This window comes from Canis aureus, chromosome 5 (assembly GCF_053574225.1).
Source record: "Canis aureus isolate CA01 chromosome 5, VMU_Caureus_v.1.0, whole genome shotgun sequence".
In the NCBI taxonomy this organism is placed as follows: Eukaryota; Metazoa; Chordata; class Mammalia; order Carnivora; family Canidae; genus Canis; species Canis aureus.
The window spans coordinates 80,270,698-80,287,210 of record NC_135615.1 but is presented as its reverse complement, the minus strand read 5'-3'; the positions used below and the strand labels follow the sequence as shown (position 1 = coordinate 80,287,210).

The window sequence follows — 16,513 nt, the reverse complement described above, 5'->3', positions numbered from 1 at the left end:
CTTGCCCCCTTAGGAAAACATTTTCCCAGTTGATGATGTGACAAAAACAACAAACAACAGTCCCCCTACCACCACCAAAAAAACCTTGGATTTCCAAGAGATCTCCACAGGCAGTGAAATCTAAGACCAGTATGCCCCATGAGCCCACACCAATTCCCAGGAGACTGGACAAGACCAGGAAAATAGTATACTGGAGATGTTTATCTGTGATGTCATGGCAGCTTGGAGTATAATTTCACTCCTGTCCAAAATAACTGGGTCAGTTTAGTTGTTTTCACACTGCATAATCCTCATGAGAAGAACCAGAACTAAAATGTAAAACCAACAAATGGAAGCTAGGGCAGCCCCAGTGGCTCAGCTGTTTAGCACCATATTCAGCCCAGGGCGTGATCCTGGAGACCCAGGATCGAGTCCCACATCAGGCTCCCTGCATGGAGCCTGCTTCTCTCTCTGCCTGTGTCTCTGCCTCTCTCTCTCTCAGTCTCTCTGTCTCTCATCAATAAATAAAATCTTAAAAAAAAACAAAACAAAACAAATGGAAGCTAAAGGACACCACTATAGGTCCTGTCCACGCTGGCTTCTGTGTGAAGTGAGAGGCCATCTGAGTAAGGGAGAAGTCAGGGTTAGACTCGTAATTGTCAGAAGATGGTGGAGTCCTCACCTTCTACTTATTGGGTTGTGAAAACATGTGACCATGGCCTGAACTGGAAACATTAACTCCCTGTACTCTAGCTTCCAGCCTGTACCTAACTGAAGCTTACATCAATAAGTGAGGATTATAAAGGAAGATTATCTGAAGATCACCAAGTTATACACATTCCTCTAGACCTGCAACCGTTACCACAAGGTAGCCACCAGCTACAGGTGGCTGCCAAGCACTTAAAATGTGGCTAGTCCAAGCAGAGATGTGGTGTTAGTGTAAGCTACCCACTAGATTCTGAAAACTACCAAAAACCATTTTCAGAAAGGAAAACTTCTCATTAATAACTTTTCATATTGACTCACATTAAAATGGTATTTTTTATATACCAGGCATATTTCTCTTTACTCTTCATAAAATGGATAATAGAAAAAAGTTAGGTATGTGACTTTTGTTAGAAGTTTCCTCTGGAGCCCAACCAAGTAACCAGAGTTACATAATAATGCTGACATTCAGACACTTCACAGAACTGCTTTTACTAAAAATGTTCAACTGTATGCCCTTGACCTGTATGCAAGTATATGGAGAGAAATCTCTTGAGCAATGTGCTAGCAAACTGACTGTAGGTTAAGTCCACTGGGGCTACTACCCCTTAGGCAACAAAATGGGTCCTTAATGAAGAGTTTTTTTATGCCAGGAAAAATAGAGTTTTTCCTGGAAAAGGGCCATTTTTTGTCTGTGGTCATGTGATTTTTGTGATTGTTCTTATTTTTGCTATAAGCTCTTAGGACACTTTCAGCCAAACAGAAGATCTTCACTTTAGCAATAATGCAAGACACGTAAGAATCTTATGATAGACATTTTCAGAACCCGGGGCACCTGGGTGGCTCAGTCAGGAGTGTCCAACTCTTGATTTTGGCTCAGGTCATGATCCCAGGGTCATAAGATCAAGCCCTGCACTAGGCTCTGGGCTCAGCTAGGGAGTCTGCTTGAGATTCTCTTTCCCTCTGCCCCTCCCCCTTGCTCATGTGTATGTGTACACTCTCTCCTTAAAACAAATCTTTAAAAAAAAAAAAAAGATTTTATTTATTTATTCATGAAAGACACAGAGAAGAGAGGCCGGCAGAGACAAAGGCAGAGGGAGAAGCAGGCCCAATGTGGGACTCGATCCTGGGTCTCCAGGATCACACCCTGGGCCGAAGGCAGACGCTCAACTGCTGAGCCACCCAGGCATCCCTAAAACAAATCTTTTAATAAAAAGACATTTCCTGCCATCCTTGACTTGCTTTTACTATTGTATCTTTACTTTCCTACGGCTTCAATTTATTTTATTTTTATTCTACTTACCATACGCATTTTCATAGGACACCTTAAATTCTTTATGGAATAAGGTAGATTAAAACAATGGATATACACAAAAGTTTCCAGGACATTGGTCAAAAGGAGCAACATCTCCTAAGGCTATACTTTCCTCTCCCAGCTCCATCACATACACACACAAGCCTAAACCCAGACCTCACATTACCCATTGGAGTGTTGCTTCGAGGGGAGGAGGGCAATGTCACATGTCTCCGCTTGTTTCTGGGCCTTAGGACTCGAATTAGAGCTTGTTTACAAGAGAAGCTCACAGCAGGATCCTGAGGTCGGGGGGGAAAAAAACCCAGCATAATTAGATTTTATATTCATCATGAAACTGTATTATAAAGATTTTCTTTCCTGGTCAGTCACTTAGACAAATGTGTAAGAGCTATCTATCTAATCTCACTTGCAACCCTGCTGACCAAGTTCAGTAGTTAATCCCATTTCCTGGCATGGCGTATGTAAGACCCACTCCCTGCATCCCTCAATCTCAGTTCTTAGCAATAGATTTGCAGGTCATTTGCTCCTGAAGTCACACTGGCTCCCAGCAAAAACAAATGGAAGCTAAAGCTAAATAGATTTTGGCTTTCATCAGATAGTAGGTTCATCTTAGCTCTATGCTAAAATCAATACTTCTAACACTAAGCTTCTATGACACAGTCACTGGAAACCGATCTTTGACTTTCATTCACAGATTTATTTAAGTAATACTAACTTAGCACTAACTATGTAGCAACTACCAGTACATTCCCTTGGGATTTAGCACTAAACCAGAAAAACAAAATCCATCTCCATTTCAAACTTTTCTCTAGCATGGAATGAACGAGATTATAAAGCTTTTATTGATACTCAAAATTCTTACTTTCCACGACCTTCCTTTAAGTCTATTGTATTTTGTTAATTTAACAAAGTTATTCTAAAAAAATTTCCAGACACTCCCAGGCCAATACAAAATTATCTGGGGCTGGAGTAATACGTACAGGACACAGTAGCATCTGCATGTAGATCTTGGATGCTGTATTAATACAGTCCAGCTCACAGGTACAGTAGCCATGAATTATGTCTACCAGGGCATTGACAGTAGCTTCAATATGAGTCAGGCCTACAGGGGAGGAAAACATAGTAGAAAGACTTCTAGCTACTTGTGAATCTATAACAAAAGTGCAAATTCTTATCCCTACATAAAGGTCAAGCTAACAAAGAAATGACAAGTGCTCACACACGACAAAACAGATGAAAAAAACATGCATACAGAATGCAAGTTACCAACATTATTTATGATTTGCTTTATTAACAGTCTCCTAATCTCCCAAACTGTCCTCAAAAGCCTTTCCAGATATCCTACATCACAGCAACGAGTAGTTGTCTACTCTTAGATAGTAAAAGGGCAGAAAAGTATGAAGATGTGAGCAGGCTGTACTTGTTCTCCACAATCCCCAACCCTTAGGTGATAATAAACTTGCCTCTGACCTGCCTTTTAGGCTGACTGCCCAAGCAACCTGCAAACACAAATCAGCGCCAGTGCTCACTTTACTTTCCTAGATGGCTATTCAGATCCTTACCTTTCCACTTAAACTTTGGATAGTGAGAAGTCAGATGCCAGATACAGCAGTAGGTTGGAAATAAAACAATTCTCAAGGTGATGCTTCACTTTTACCTTTTGAAGTGGCTTTACCCAAGGTTTCAAAAAAACAATTATAACTACCACTGAGGATACATGGAAACACAAAAGTGCCTCTTTACGTGAAATATTCAATCTCCCAGGAGAAGATACAGTATAAGAAAATCCCACTTCAAAAAAAAAAATCCCACTTCTCTGCCACACTGCTAAGCTCCTGTGTCACGGAGAATGCACTGATCTCAAAGACTTCTATTTCCTGACTATTAATTCTGGAAGAGATGGATGACGAAGCAAAAGGATAAGGGATCGACCTGTTCCAAAACAGAAATTGGATCAGGCTTCAAGTATCCCTTTGAACATGATACCTGGCAGGCAGGCAGGTGCCAAGAAGGCATTCTTGGGTTTGGATGCATGGAGTTTCCAGAAGTGGTTCACCAGCTGGGTGATGAAACTACAGCAGTCTCCTTCCAGCTGCTTCTGAGGTTCTCTCCCCTCATCCACTCCTTCTAATAGAGCAGGAGAAAGAAAATGATTAACGATGGTAAATCTGACAGGGAATTTAATTTGTTTTAAGGTTAACTCAGGTCAAGGAAGCTTGCCTGGGGAGGGAGTTTCAAGTGGGGCCCCAATCAATATGCCAACTATCCCTAGACTCCAGCAGGCACATCTAGGAAAGAAACAGTCTGGGAAAGGAATATCACAGAAAACATTGTATGTTAGAATTAAGTAGAAAGGGGAGCATTCAGGATCTTTACAGCAGATTCAGAGATCTCAGGTCCAACTGCTCAACTTCTAAAAACTAGGGGAACATCTGAGATTTTCTGGCACAATTCCTGGATGAGAATATCAGAAGGAACCGGACGATGACAGCAAATGAGAGCATGTAAGTAACAGAACTGTAAAGGCATTGATAAGCTGTATTTGATAAAGCAAAATGAGTTAGGTACCCAGCCAACGTGAGGACAGAGGAGGAAACAGAATCAAGCACTGAGAAAGGCCACTGAACATGTTAATAAAAACATTGGCAAAAAATAGCACAAAAACAAGATCTGATCCTATTATTTTAAAGTAACCAGGGCACAAGCTTAGGTTTGCCCTGAAGATCCTAAGCGGTAGTTACTTCAGAGACGGATTATATCTGACATCCAAAGCACTAAATAAACTCAAGGATTTTCCAAGGCATAAACACTAGAAAGAGTATTTGCTTCTTAAATGGTACAATCTAAATGTCGAAAGTCTTAAGGTACAAAGACAAGAGTAAAAGCTCTGTCTCAGAGCATGCACTCAGGTGGAGGCCAGAGACAACAAGAAGAGGGTGAGAGGGTAGAGAGGATGTATCAAGCAGATTTCAGGACCACGACCACATAGGCCAAGTTCACCTGTTTCCATTGGGGGCAGCTTGGATTCCGTAAAGTGGACAAGGTTGTTAGGGCGCATGATGGCAATGGAACGAGCTGTGATCACCAGCCTCTGGAAGACCTCGGGGTCCAAATCCTTGCCCTCTCTGCTGGATGTGTTGAGACACTGCACAGCTTTGCTCAGCAAGGCCTGATCCTGTAATGAAAGGGTCGCAGAGGATGAAGCAAAAGCAAGGCCTTCATAGGATACTAAAGCCAACAGGAGAAGACAGCTGGCAGGTCATCAGGATGGCTATTTGGCTCTCAGGAGAACAGGTTAAGTACAGCCAACTACTTGGAATAAGTCTTCAGAGCAGCCCAGGACAGGTAAGCTTCATCATACACAAAACGTTAAAAGGGGTAGCCCTGGTGGCGCAGCGGTTTAGCGCCGCCTGCAGCCCGGGGTGTGATCCTGGAGACCCAGGATCGAGTCCCACATCGGGCTCCCTGCGTGGAGCGTGCTTCTCCCTCTGCCTGTGTCTCTGCCTCTCTCTTCGCTCTCTCTGAATGAATAAATAAATAAATCTTAAAAAAAAAAAAAAAAAAAAAAAACGTTAAAAGCACAAAGTTCAAAAGTTATTAAGTATCGAAGTAGAACAGGAAAATGTGGAATTGCCTGATTCTCCAGAACTGCAACAACCCAGATGGCTTTGCTACAGTAGAAGTGCCATTTCTCTGCAACTTCCTATCCCCCAAAGAGTCTGTTTCTAAACCTGTCTTTCCATGAGAGAATGGTTCAGCAGGTTAAACTTGCATTTTTCAAGCCTCTGGGCTGGAGGCACAAAAGCTAACCGAGGCGTCTGGGCTACTGGCTTCTTCCTTGTAGAACTGACTGGTCACCTTGACTGGTCACCTTTCCCATCTACAGTAATTGGCCTAAGTTACTGCCTTTGGCCACTACTTTTAGTTATAGGTGAGAATCCCCCACCCCTACCCCATGTCCCAATTTCCCCCTCAGAGTCTCTCCAACTATCCAGCAATTCCCTCTCAAGTGAGTACACCTAAGCAAGGGTTCACAGTTGGAGGAAGGATCTCAGTGATTCCCCTGCTCTAGTTCTTTTCCAGAGAACCCTCCCAGTCTCTTAGATCTTGCTGAACCTACTAGAGAGAAAAAAAAAAAAAAATCAGTGTAAGCCAGAGACCCCTTAGTCTGCTTGGCTTCAATTTTGGGGGTAGTTGTTCACTTCTCAGGGGACACTTTAGATGCTATGGGTCTCATCTCAATGACTTCACTACATCCTCCTCACTTTGCATGTGAAGAACCAACTGGCCTGATTCCCTGTCAGTACCACAACTTGCACTTCTACGGAAGGCATCTAGAGAGGCAATTACCTTGTGGCTGTGATAGGCTGAGCGGCTGGTGTGCAAGCTGGCCAGAAGGCTCTTGGACTGCTGCTGAACACTGGCAGGCGCTGGCAGAGACAGCAGCAGAGTGGCCAGCTCCTGAGCTGCATTCTTGTTTCTCTCCTGGTGCAAAAGACAGTAGGGTTATCACTGGGCCCACCAAATCCATGCAGAACCAACTATGTACACTCTGCCCTTCCCCATTCCTCTTTTCTAGACCACCAGGGCTAGGTTATGCTCCATGGACTGCTAAGAGCAAAATGAGGAATTTCAGAAACTGCTATCCTCCCATGATAAAGGAGCAGGAATCAAGTCCAAGCCTATGGATCCTGGAACAGTGTTCTTTTTGCCAGCACTCATCTTCTTCTATGAAACACTCTCACAATGGATCCCCCAGAAGTAGGACAGAATATCTTAAGCTGGAGATTTCTCTGGAGCTTCTTTGCAAATCAAGGTTATTCTACAAATATTCTTTAGCTGCAAGCTTCTGACAACTCCACTGACTTCCTGCCTCTTCAGAAACCTTCCACGTGCTTTGAAAAAGTCACTTGCCTTCTCGATGATTGGGCCAACAGCAAAGCAGCTTTCCAGGGCTTCTAAAGAACTCACAACCAGCCTAGGGAGACAGAAAAGCTGGCCTGAGTACAACCACCACCCTTCTCTCTGGTTGTGCTTTAGCCTGTACAAACTACAGTCAGGGGAACCTTGGGAACAGCTAACGAATGCCAAATACAAAATCAAAGCACAATAAGACCTGCCACAGGCATCATGCATATCATTTCCTTGCGTGACAGGCCAGAAGAAACCTGGCTCCTGCTTGGAGATCAACCTGAGGCCGTGTTCATAATCCGTAACTGAAAGACAGGGCTTTTCTTCCTCAAAGCGGATAAGTGTTTCCTTCTGCTGCCTGTGGCAGGGATCACTGAGAAGGGCTTAGCACTGATGCAATGGGACCCGAAGCTCAGGTGCCCAGAGATCAGGAGGCAAAGGGATACACAAAGGGAAAGGTTAAAGCCATCTTCTCACACTGGGAAGGTCCACGTTGTACTTTATTTACACCTCCAAGCAAATGTACAAAGGCACTTCCTGTGAGCCCCTAAGTCCGGGGAGAATACAGACTGAGTTTTCAGGAGCATGCCAACTGCCAACATTCACAGGGCACAACAAAGCACCTTTAAAAAACTGAGCCACTTTCTCCTGGGAAAGGAACCAGAAACCCAGCTGTTGAAGGGCACCTAGTAACATTCTCCCCAGGGCTTACTCCTGTGAGTTTAATGTAGCATGGTAAAAAGACCAACATCTTGATGCTGAGGCTCCAGGCATAGAGGGAAAGGCATGGAGAAGGCAGCTGGAGAGAAACAGGTCAAGGGGTAGCAGAAGGCAACAAAGAGCAAGGGAAGGGGTCCTGAGGCGTGAAACAAAGGTGGATGGAACAAGCTCTCCACTGGCTTGTCAGATGCTAGGATTTTCCCATCATCCCACTGCCCGCCCCTGCCCCCTTCTCACCCACTGTGGGGAGGGAGCGGAGAGGGACAGGGGATGGAAGAAAGAGCTAAGAGGTTCTGGAGCGGCCACCACCAAGTGTGCACATACAACCCTCCACATACTCCATTCTTACATGGGGATAGCTCCGCAGCCATGCAAGGACCAGAACAGAAAGAAGCAGGAGGACTCTACCACAGAAGCAGAACCAACGCGAAGCCACACCATCGGTTACACTGCTCTCTGACACACACTCACCCGTGCAGAGAAAAGAAAGAGGGCATACTAACCGGTCCAGCTTGGTTAGGGACTCAGTTTCAGAACTTGGGGGAGAAGCAAAGGAAAAAAAAAAAAGGAAAAAAATGTGAAGCTCAGAAAAACCTGGAAACATATCCTAAGCAAACAATATAAGAATAGGGGAGGGGAAAAAAAAGAAAGAGAAAGAGAGAGAGAGAGAAAAGAGTGGGGGCAGGCTGCTGGTGGAAGGCAGTGATCCCAAGCCAGGCTATTCTTCCGACTTACAATGTAAGAAACTCAGCGTCTTACATCGTGAGTCGCCTCATCTACCGCACAAACCAGCAGCCGCCTAGCACAAAGAAGCCAAGCGCAATGCTTCAGAAGGCCACTGGGGGGAGCCTGGGGAGGCTCTGAACTCTGCCGCACGAGCGGCAGCCAGCATCTCGCCAGCAGCGCCATTACCACCTAAGTGGCCGCTGCAGAGAAAGAGAAGATGATGACATCAGAATGACCGGGAAGATTCTCCCCTCTAATCTCAGCAAGACTGGACCCAAATCTCTAATGCTGGCTTGAGCATCTTCTACTGGGCAGCCTCTGGCTCCTCCAAAGGGCGCCTGAGCATTAAGAGAAGACACAGAAGCCCCCAGGCAGGCAGACTGGAGTCCCACGGCTCTGAGCACGCTGTCAGGCTCCGTTTGCAAACTAAGGAGATGCAAGGTGTCAGGTGGCTCGGGGGCGAGCTGAAACTCACAGGCTACCCTTGGGACAGTTCTGAGGGATGGATGCTCTCAGGACAGGTTGTGCTGGGGGAGGGGAAAAATGCTGGGGACTGGAGTTACCCCCTGCCCAGGCAGGTACCTCTCCAGGACAGTTCCGCTGGTGGTGGCAGGAGCCGCAGGGTCGCTGTCTCCAGTGCCATTGCTCTGGTTCAGGTTGGAAGGACAGATGTTGCTGACAGAGGCAGAGGGGAACTCTTCTGGGGGTTCATCGGGCCAGCCAAACTGCTCTTTCGTTTTGCCGTAAATTTTTACCGCGTCAATCATGGTGACGCCTGCTGGATCCACCGAAGCCCCAACTGCAACAAGTTAGAGAAACCTCTAGGAAGCACATTCTCTAAAGGGCAAACGTGGCCACCTCCAAAGTGAAGACTAGACTCATGAGTGAAAAGTAGCACATCCCACTGATTTTAGTCATGGAGAAACTCTGTCTCCTGAGATTCGAACAGCGCTTGAGCCCTGAGGAGACACCGAGTACATATGAAGCAGTCCCACTGACCAGAGGCCTAGGAAGTCTACCTCCCAGAAGAACCCCTGAGCACCACAGCAGGAATCCTCTGGGGCTATCAGGGCACTGCATCCCCCAGCCTCCACCCTTAGGGAACTCAAAGCACCCCCTTTGTTCAAAACACAGATCATCATCATTCTTCCTAACAGCAACTATTTCTAAGAGCAAAAGCATGAGACAGGCAACCAGTAAATAGTAGAGAAGGATGCCAGGCTCGTCAAAGGGACAGTATTTATATTAAGGGTTTAAAGTGTCCGACACAGCAAAGCCAGGCGTTGCTACTCATCCCTCTCTTAGTGATGTGTGACCAAAACCCTTGTGCTGGAAGAACACATGCTGCTTTTGCATCCCAAGCTTGCCTCTTCTCTGCCCCGCCATGGAGACCACACCAGCAAGGCTGAGCCAGCCCCACAGATGTGGGACATAGAGGCAGAGTCTGCCCCGCCTTTACCCCTCGCATTCTTCAGTACACTCCTCTCTTGCCCCCCTGCCTCCTGTCCACCTCCGGTAAAGCTCAGAGGTCCAGGATGGCAGATATCACTGAGCAGCAGAGAGCAGAGGGCTCCTAGAATACTGGAGAGCCACAGAGAAGTGGCCCCAAAGTCAGCAGGCAAATGAGAAGGGCAGGCCATGCCAGGGGCTGGCGACTCACTGAAGAGGTTCAGTTTCTTGTCAGCCTGTAGGGCTTCTTCTCTGGTGAAGGGGAAGTCAAACCAGCGGGAGCGACTCAGGTTAAGCTGCATGGTCCTGCCAAAAATCTCAATGTATGATGGGGCCCGTTCAATGGCCTGGGTCCCAATCTGGATCCGCATGCCTGTCATCACCATAGTGCTGTTGTTGTTACTGATCTCAATGGTGAATCCACCGGGCTAGAGGGAGGAAATGCACAAGTCAGAAAACGGAACACAATTTCTTTAAGGCAAACTTGGAACCCTTCGTCTGCTGGCACCAAAGTGTGCGACCCCAGACAAATCCTCGATCCTTCTAACTCCTTGGTAATTACTTATTTACTTCTGAGAACAGGAAAATAGAGGCAGGGAGTGGACAGTCTCCAATTTGTGGCTACTTCCTCCCTATCACAAACCACCTCCTGTTGCTAACATTGGAACAGGAGCCGTTCTATGTGGAAGTCGAGAATAACCAGCCATTTATTCCAAGGACCACTAACTAGAGTCCAAGGGTCAGTGACTGTAAGGATAGATTTCACACCTGCATTCTAAGAGCAGACGTGTCTTCAAACCATACTTCTACCCAGGCACCATACCCTACCCAGCAGTCCTCACCTTGGTGTTGGCCACATACATGCCGGTGGAATTCAGCCGGTGCTTTATCTGCTGCGCGTTGTACACCTGCAGAAGGTCGTTCCCACCAAACTCCACGTCCGTCAGCTGCTGGTTGTGTTCAAAGAAGTCGATGGGGAAGGTCACCTGACTAGATGTGCGGGTCGCTGTGGGGAATGGCACCAGTGTACAGAGACCTATCAGTGTGTTGCTCCTGCCTCTGTACCCACTCCACGGGCAAAGTCCCTCCCAGACCAATCCCACAATCAACACTCTAACCTCTTCTGGACAACTGGGATTATAACATTCCTATCAGCATGATGCCCACATGTGGCCAGCAACCCAATGGTCATCATTCCTTACCACAATTCAACAAGTGGGACAAAGAACTTGGGTGTGGTACTGAGTAGTTAGTAACAATAGGCTCTCTCGTGGATGGTTTGTTTAAAGTAAACAACAGTGGGGCACCTGGGTGGCTCATTGGTTAAGTATCTGCCTTTGGCTCAGGTCATGATCTCAGGGCCTTGCTATCGACCCCTGCATCAGGCTCCCACTTACAAGGGAGTTTGCTTTTCCCTTTCCCTCTGCTTGTTCTCTTTTCTTCTCTCTCACATAAACAAAATCTTTTAAACAAATAAATAGAAACTATTTCTTTACAGTAGGATGAGCTGCATCATTACCTCAAACATGGACTCTAAGACAAATTTCTTTTTTTTTTTTTTTTTTTTATTTATGATAGTCACAGAGAGAGAGAGAGCGCGGCAGAGACACAGGCAGAGGGAGAAGAAGGCTCCATGCACCGGGAGCCCGATGTGGGATTCGATCCCGGGTCTCCAGGATCGCGCCCTGGGCCAAAGGCAGGCGCCAAACCGCTGCGCCACCCAGGGATCCCTAAGACAAATTTCATTCAGGGGATGATTCTTGCAAAGGTTTCTGCTTAGCTAGAGTCACTCATTCCTGAATTCAAGCCTTCACATCCTGAAGAGTCCTCTATCAGCCAGGAGCAAAACACCCAGCTCAGAGATCTATAATGGGTTCTCTGCTGCTCGGTGGGGAACTGCTAAGTGGAAGCAATATTCCCTCGGTTCCATCTTATACTTCACGTCAGGCAAGCCATGTTCCCCAAACCCAGAGAAAAATCTGTCCAACAAGGTCCACGAGATCATTCTTTTGACGGCACCTAAGAACCACTGAGCTAAAGTAGAAAGCTGGTGAATGCTTGCCATCTGTCCCATGGGTTTCTAAAAATCACAAGAACACTGCTGGCCTCAGAAAACTTGACACTGCTTTTGGGAAATTAACTAACACCTATTCCTCTACCTTTACAAAACAGGCAAGCAAGAGAGGCACTCTTTCTTCATGGAGATTTATCATAGTCTGTTCCAAGTCTTGTCTAAAAGACTGCCATCCCTGTTCCCCCACCAGTCTTTTCAGGAAGGGCCTTACTGATGGTAGCGGTCTTGCGCTTTCGCACAGGCTTCATGATACTGATAACACTGCTGGGCTGCAGGGACGGCTGCAGCCAATAGGAGGTGTTCTCCACGTTGGCCATGTAAATGCGCAGGCTGCCATCCTCACACAGCAGGATCATCGTGGTCCGCTGCTGCTCGTTGCAGGCCGTGTGCCGAATGGCAACCATGTCTTGGATCTGGCATAGGGGACAAAGGAGTGTAAGAGTTCTCACAACTATAGATCAGAATCTACAAAAAGAGGCAGAGATCCAACTAGTTCCACAGTTAGTCAAGGGGTGTAGAAGAGCAACAGGGAAAAGGCATCTAGGAGAAAACAGGTGAAAATTCTTTGACAAGCCTCTTCTACTGAAAGAGCTGGGCAAGGAACATAACATACAAATACGTAAATATAAAATTAGACCAGGTTTCACAGCCAAGTGATAGGAGCATCTGGCACTCACCTTTGCTTTCGCAGGCAGCGTCTTAATCTCTTGAATAAGGAAAGTGTCCGGCTTCACCATAACTACCAATGGCACACCTGTAGTTTGCTGGACACAACATACCAGGCCAGGGTGGTTCATCACCTCGGACCACTGGCAAAGGGCAGGAGATGTCTTACTGCCACCATTGGAACTGCAGACAACAAAATTGGCCACAGTCAGAGTGTCAATCACCCCTAGTCATTTTTTTCTTGACTTAAAGGCCATCCCAACCAAACACTTGACTCCAGAGCAATGCATCTTTCCAGGGCCTGGAGTTACCCATGAGTCTCAAGTTTATTCTGAGCCACATATATACTCTCACATACCCACTGTGTGGCCCCAGCAAGAGTCCTGGTTTAGAAATCTCCTCTGCTGGCTTCCACTGTCTGAGGAAAGAGGGGTCTCAATGTGCCTAGAGGTCGTCAACTGAACAGAGCTGCTTAAGGCACATGATCCCCAGTCCTATCAAGCATCTCCAAGTACGTGAAATTCTGTGTGAATGGTATCCCATTTGCTTTTCACAACGTTTCACAACACAGAGGCCAGAGAGACCTGGCCTACAGCACTTTTCTGGCTCCTCAGTGGCAGAAAGGAAAGACAGGAAGAAAGTCTAAGTCTCTTCCTCCTAGCTCCCTAAATACTCACCACCTCATGTGCACCTCTATTATCCGTACACCTGATGCAAGCCTCTACCCGCCGCCCCCCAATCCTGTGAACCATGCCCCCATTACTGACACCATGTTCTGTGTACCGATCAACTACTCCAGCAGGAAAACTTAAAGGGTATTTTGGTCCTGTCAGTGTCTAGGAGCAACTGATGCTCCCTTCTCAAAACTCCGTTAGCACACCCAAGCTACATGCACTGCCTTGACCATTGCTTCTTCCTTCTGAGTGACAGTGGTCCCCAAACCACCTCTTACAGCTTGGGGTCTGCATGGTGGAGGACAAACCATGCAGACAGCCAACCTGCCAACACTGGGTGCCCTCTGCTTGTAAAAGGGAAAGGACCGCTGGAGCAAAGTAAGGTTCACCAGGTTCCTCAGAGACGCCAGCACTGGGCCAGGGCATCTCCCCACTGAACACGGGCACTGTGAAAGCTGAACATGAAGTGCTCCTTCCCACCTTTTGATGTTGATGGAGAAGAGCTGCAATACTTCCAGAGTTGTCCTGCTAACGGTGGCTGCGAATGATCTGCCTTGACAATAGCTGAAGAACAACATCTGCAACACATGGGAGTAGTAGACGGACACACCGCCACCTGCCACCTGGCTGTTACTGTCCTGTCAGAGCAAAAATATGACACTTGCATTAATCTCGAGTGTTGCCTTCGGGACCAGCATCCGGTTTTGCTGCTTATTAGTTTTAAATCATGAATATGGGCTCTAAAAATTTAAGCCCTGTGGGTTAATCTTAAAATAACCTGAGAGTCAAGGAACTTCACAGTTAATCAGTTTGGTCCTCGAGGACAAGTATTTCTGCCATTAGGGGAAAAGTCAGAGACTAAAGAGAAAAGAACAACGGAAGAGCTGCTATGCTAATGAGATCTGGAACAGCAGGAGAAAGCAGTATCTGCCCAAACCTTCAAGTCCTCGTGGTTGATTTCCAGCACATTAGTGACGTAAAAGGGTCCCTGCTGGGCACTGCTGGCCTCTTCCATGAGCTGGGTATAGATGTAACCAGCTGAAGACATTATAACAATGATGTTCTTTCCCTCCTCGTTGAAGAGGAAGGTAACATCTCTTATCTTTGAGCTTGGCAGGAGAAAGTAGAAGGTCGGGCTCAAGGCATCAACAGACAGGTCATAAATCTGCAATACAGAAGGAAGGGAGATCTATTTCAGTCCCACCCCCCAAATTATCCTGACAAATCCAAAGACCTGCCACTGGTGAGTAATGGGTATTCCTTCTCCTTCCAACAAAGGTCTGGAAGTGTCAGGCACTGAGCATACAAAGATGGGTATCTTTTTATTCTCCCTCAAGGAATGACTAGGGGACAGATATGCATCTACAAATTCTATGACGAGTACAGAAAGAGCCATGCACGTGATATAGCAAGGGTAGAACCAGAATCAATGTCCTATCACCTACACAAAGAAAGCTCTTGCTCGGCACCATAACAAAAGGTGACAAAAATGTCATGATTGCTTATCTTTAATTCCTGGGACAAGCTAGCACAGAATGGAGATCAGACATTTTGGATTCAAAAACAAAACCATTCTAGGACTACATCATCAAAGAACAGTAACTATACCTTGACAAAGTCCGCAGTGACAATCGCTAACTCGGTCTGCGAACCAGGTAACCACACAGCTTTGATGATGAAGTTGCCTGTTGCCAACTGAGGGTGCAGCACCAAGTGATCCGAAACAGAGCCTGAGCTACTGAAGGTCAACACGTGGCAGTCCTGCACAGGGTTTAAGGAGCAGACTGGTTAAAAGATAGCAGGAGGCAGGCTAACTCATTTCAGCTCTTTCAAGTCTTCCTGAACATTCCCTGCCTTCAGATAGTGTTCCCACTGTCAGATAATACACTCAGGTTTCAAGAACACACACAAAAATCACTTCCAACACAAGAAAGATCTGCAAGAGCTGGGAGAAATTCAGAGAAAGATTTCTTTTATATTCCAAAAGCTTTTAAGTTTTCATCTCAACAATGAGTACAAGAAAGTGGCGTTGACTCGGTGTCCATCGAAAGATGAATGGATAAAGAAGATGTGGTTTATGTATACAATGGAATATTACTCAGCCATTAGAAACGACAAATACCCACCATTTGCTTCAACGTGGATGGAACTGGAAGGTATTATGCTGAGTGAAGTAAGTCAATCGGAGAAGGACATTGTATGTTCTCATTCATTTGGGGAATATAAATAATAGTGAAAGGGAATATAAGGGAAGGGAGAAGAAATGTGTGGGAAATATCAGAAAGGGAGACAGAACATAAAGACCCCTAACTCTGGGAAACGAACTAGGGGTGGTGGAAGGGGAGGAGGGCGGGGGGTGGGGGTGAATGGGTGACGGGCACTGAGGGAGGCACTTGACGGGATGAGCACTGGGTGTTATTCTGTATGTTGGTAAATTGAACACCAATAAAAAATAAATTTATTATTAAAAAAAAAAAAAGAAAGTGGCGCTGAGAACAAAGGAGAGGAGAGGAATGCGATCCATGCAGGACCTAGAGCAAGAAGTAATCAAACTTAGATCAGATTATTACCTTCAGCCCACACACAGCAAGGTAGTCCTCCTTACAGGGATTCCCAGTGAGGCTCAATACAGTAAAAGGGACGGGAGCAGAAGCCAGGCGGGTCAGAGTCAGCTTTCTTTTGCTGGAATCCGCTTGCTTCAAGAGTGCAGAGAGCTGCAGAACAGTGATCTGCAAGGGGACAATTGCCAGATTTCCTTATCGCCGTCCTCTTAGAGAACATAGAGCCCAACAAAAGCTCCTTCAGTGGGGTACTAGTCCACAGCTAAGCCTCTTAAGAAAACCCTTTCTCCCGGCTCAAAGAGATGGAATGCCTTTAATTTCCTCCTTCAAGTGACAACAAAAGAGAGGAGTAATGAAACCAACTCCTCCTTGTATAATCAGTTCACGAAGATCATTACCCCACTTCCTGTATGCTATCATCCTTTCTAGTTTTCTTTTTTTTTTTCCTTTCTAGTTTTCTGTACAAGTTTTTGTTTTGTTTTTAAGTATCTTAGAGGGATCTTATGGACTATTTGGATTTCTAGTTTGTTTTTCACTTAAGATAAAGTTAAAACAACTTTACTGATGATAAAGAAACCAGAATACAGAAAAATGTTAACATATCTGCCACTGTTCCAACCTCTACCAATTCTATAAAACAACCTAAGCTTCCCTGTGTCCACAGTGGGCCAGGAGGACAGGGAAAAACTAAGGAACACTGAGTCTTCCCATGAAGACTTTTATTCTCTTGACT

The 16,513-nt window shown here is 46.0% G+C and overlaps 1 protein-coding gene across 5 annotated transcripts in view; it reads right to left on the bottom strand.

The window, feature by feature from the left end:
- Positions 1-16,513, bottom strand: part of UBR4 (ubiquitin protein ligase E3 component n-recognin 4) — a 132,493-nt gene that overhangs the window by 63,359 nt on the left and 52,621 nt on the right. For 3 of the 5 annotated variants that reach the window (XM_077899395.1, XM_077899397.1, XM_077899399.1), the window contains exons 41-56: positions 15,790-15,948; positions 14,828-14,980; positions 14,157-14,384; positions 13,700-13,857; positions 12,557-12,728; positions 12,091-12,292; positions 10,648-10,811; positions 10,017-10,233; positions 8,939-9,155; positions 8,134-8,166; positions 6,914-6,977; positions 6,350-6,484; positions 5,000-5,174; positions 3,986-4,126; positions 2,980-3,101; positions 2,166-2,277 (exon numbers count right to left, since the gene is read on the bottom strand). In XM_077899395.1, coding sequence (XP_077755521.1) covers positions 2,166-2,277; positions 2,980-3,101; positions 3,986-4,126; positions 5,000-5,174; positions 6,350-6,484; positions 6,914-6,977; positions 8,134-8,166; positions 8,939-9,155; positions 10,017-10,233; positions 10,648-10,811; positions 12,091-12,292; positions 12,557-12,728; positions 13,700-13,857; positions 14,157-14,384; positions 14,828-14,980; positions 15,790-15,948 — 2,452 coding nt within the window. The remainder of the gene's footprint in view (positions 1-2,165; positions 2,278-2,979; positions 3,102-3,985; positions 4,127-4,999; positions 5,175-6,349; positions 6,485-6,913; positions 6,978-8,133; positions 8,167-8,938; positions 9,156-10,016; positions 10,234-10,647; positions 10,812-12,090; positions 12,293-12,556; positions 12,729-13,699; positions 13,858-14,156; positions 14,385-14,827; positions 14,981-15,789; positions 15,949-16,513) is intronic. The other 2 variants (XM_077899396.1, XM_077899398.1) reach the window with 2 other exon arrangements.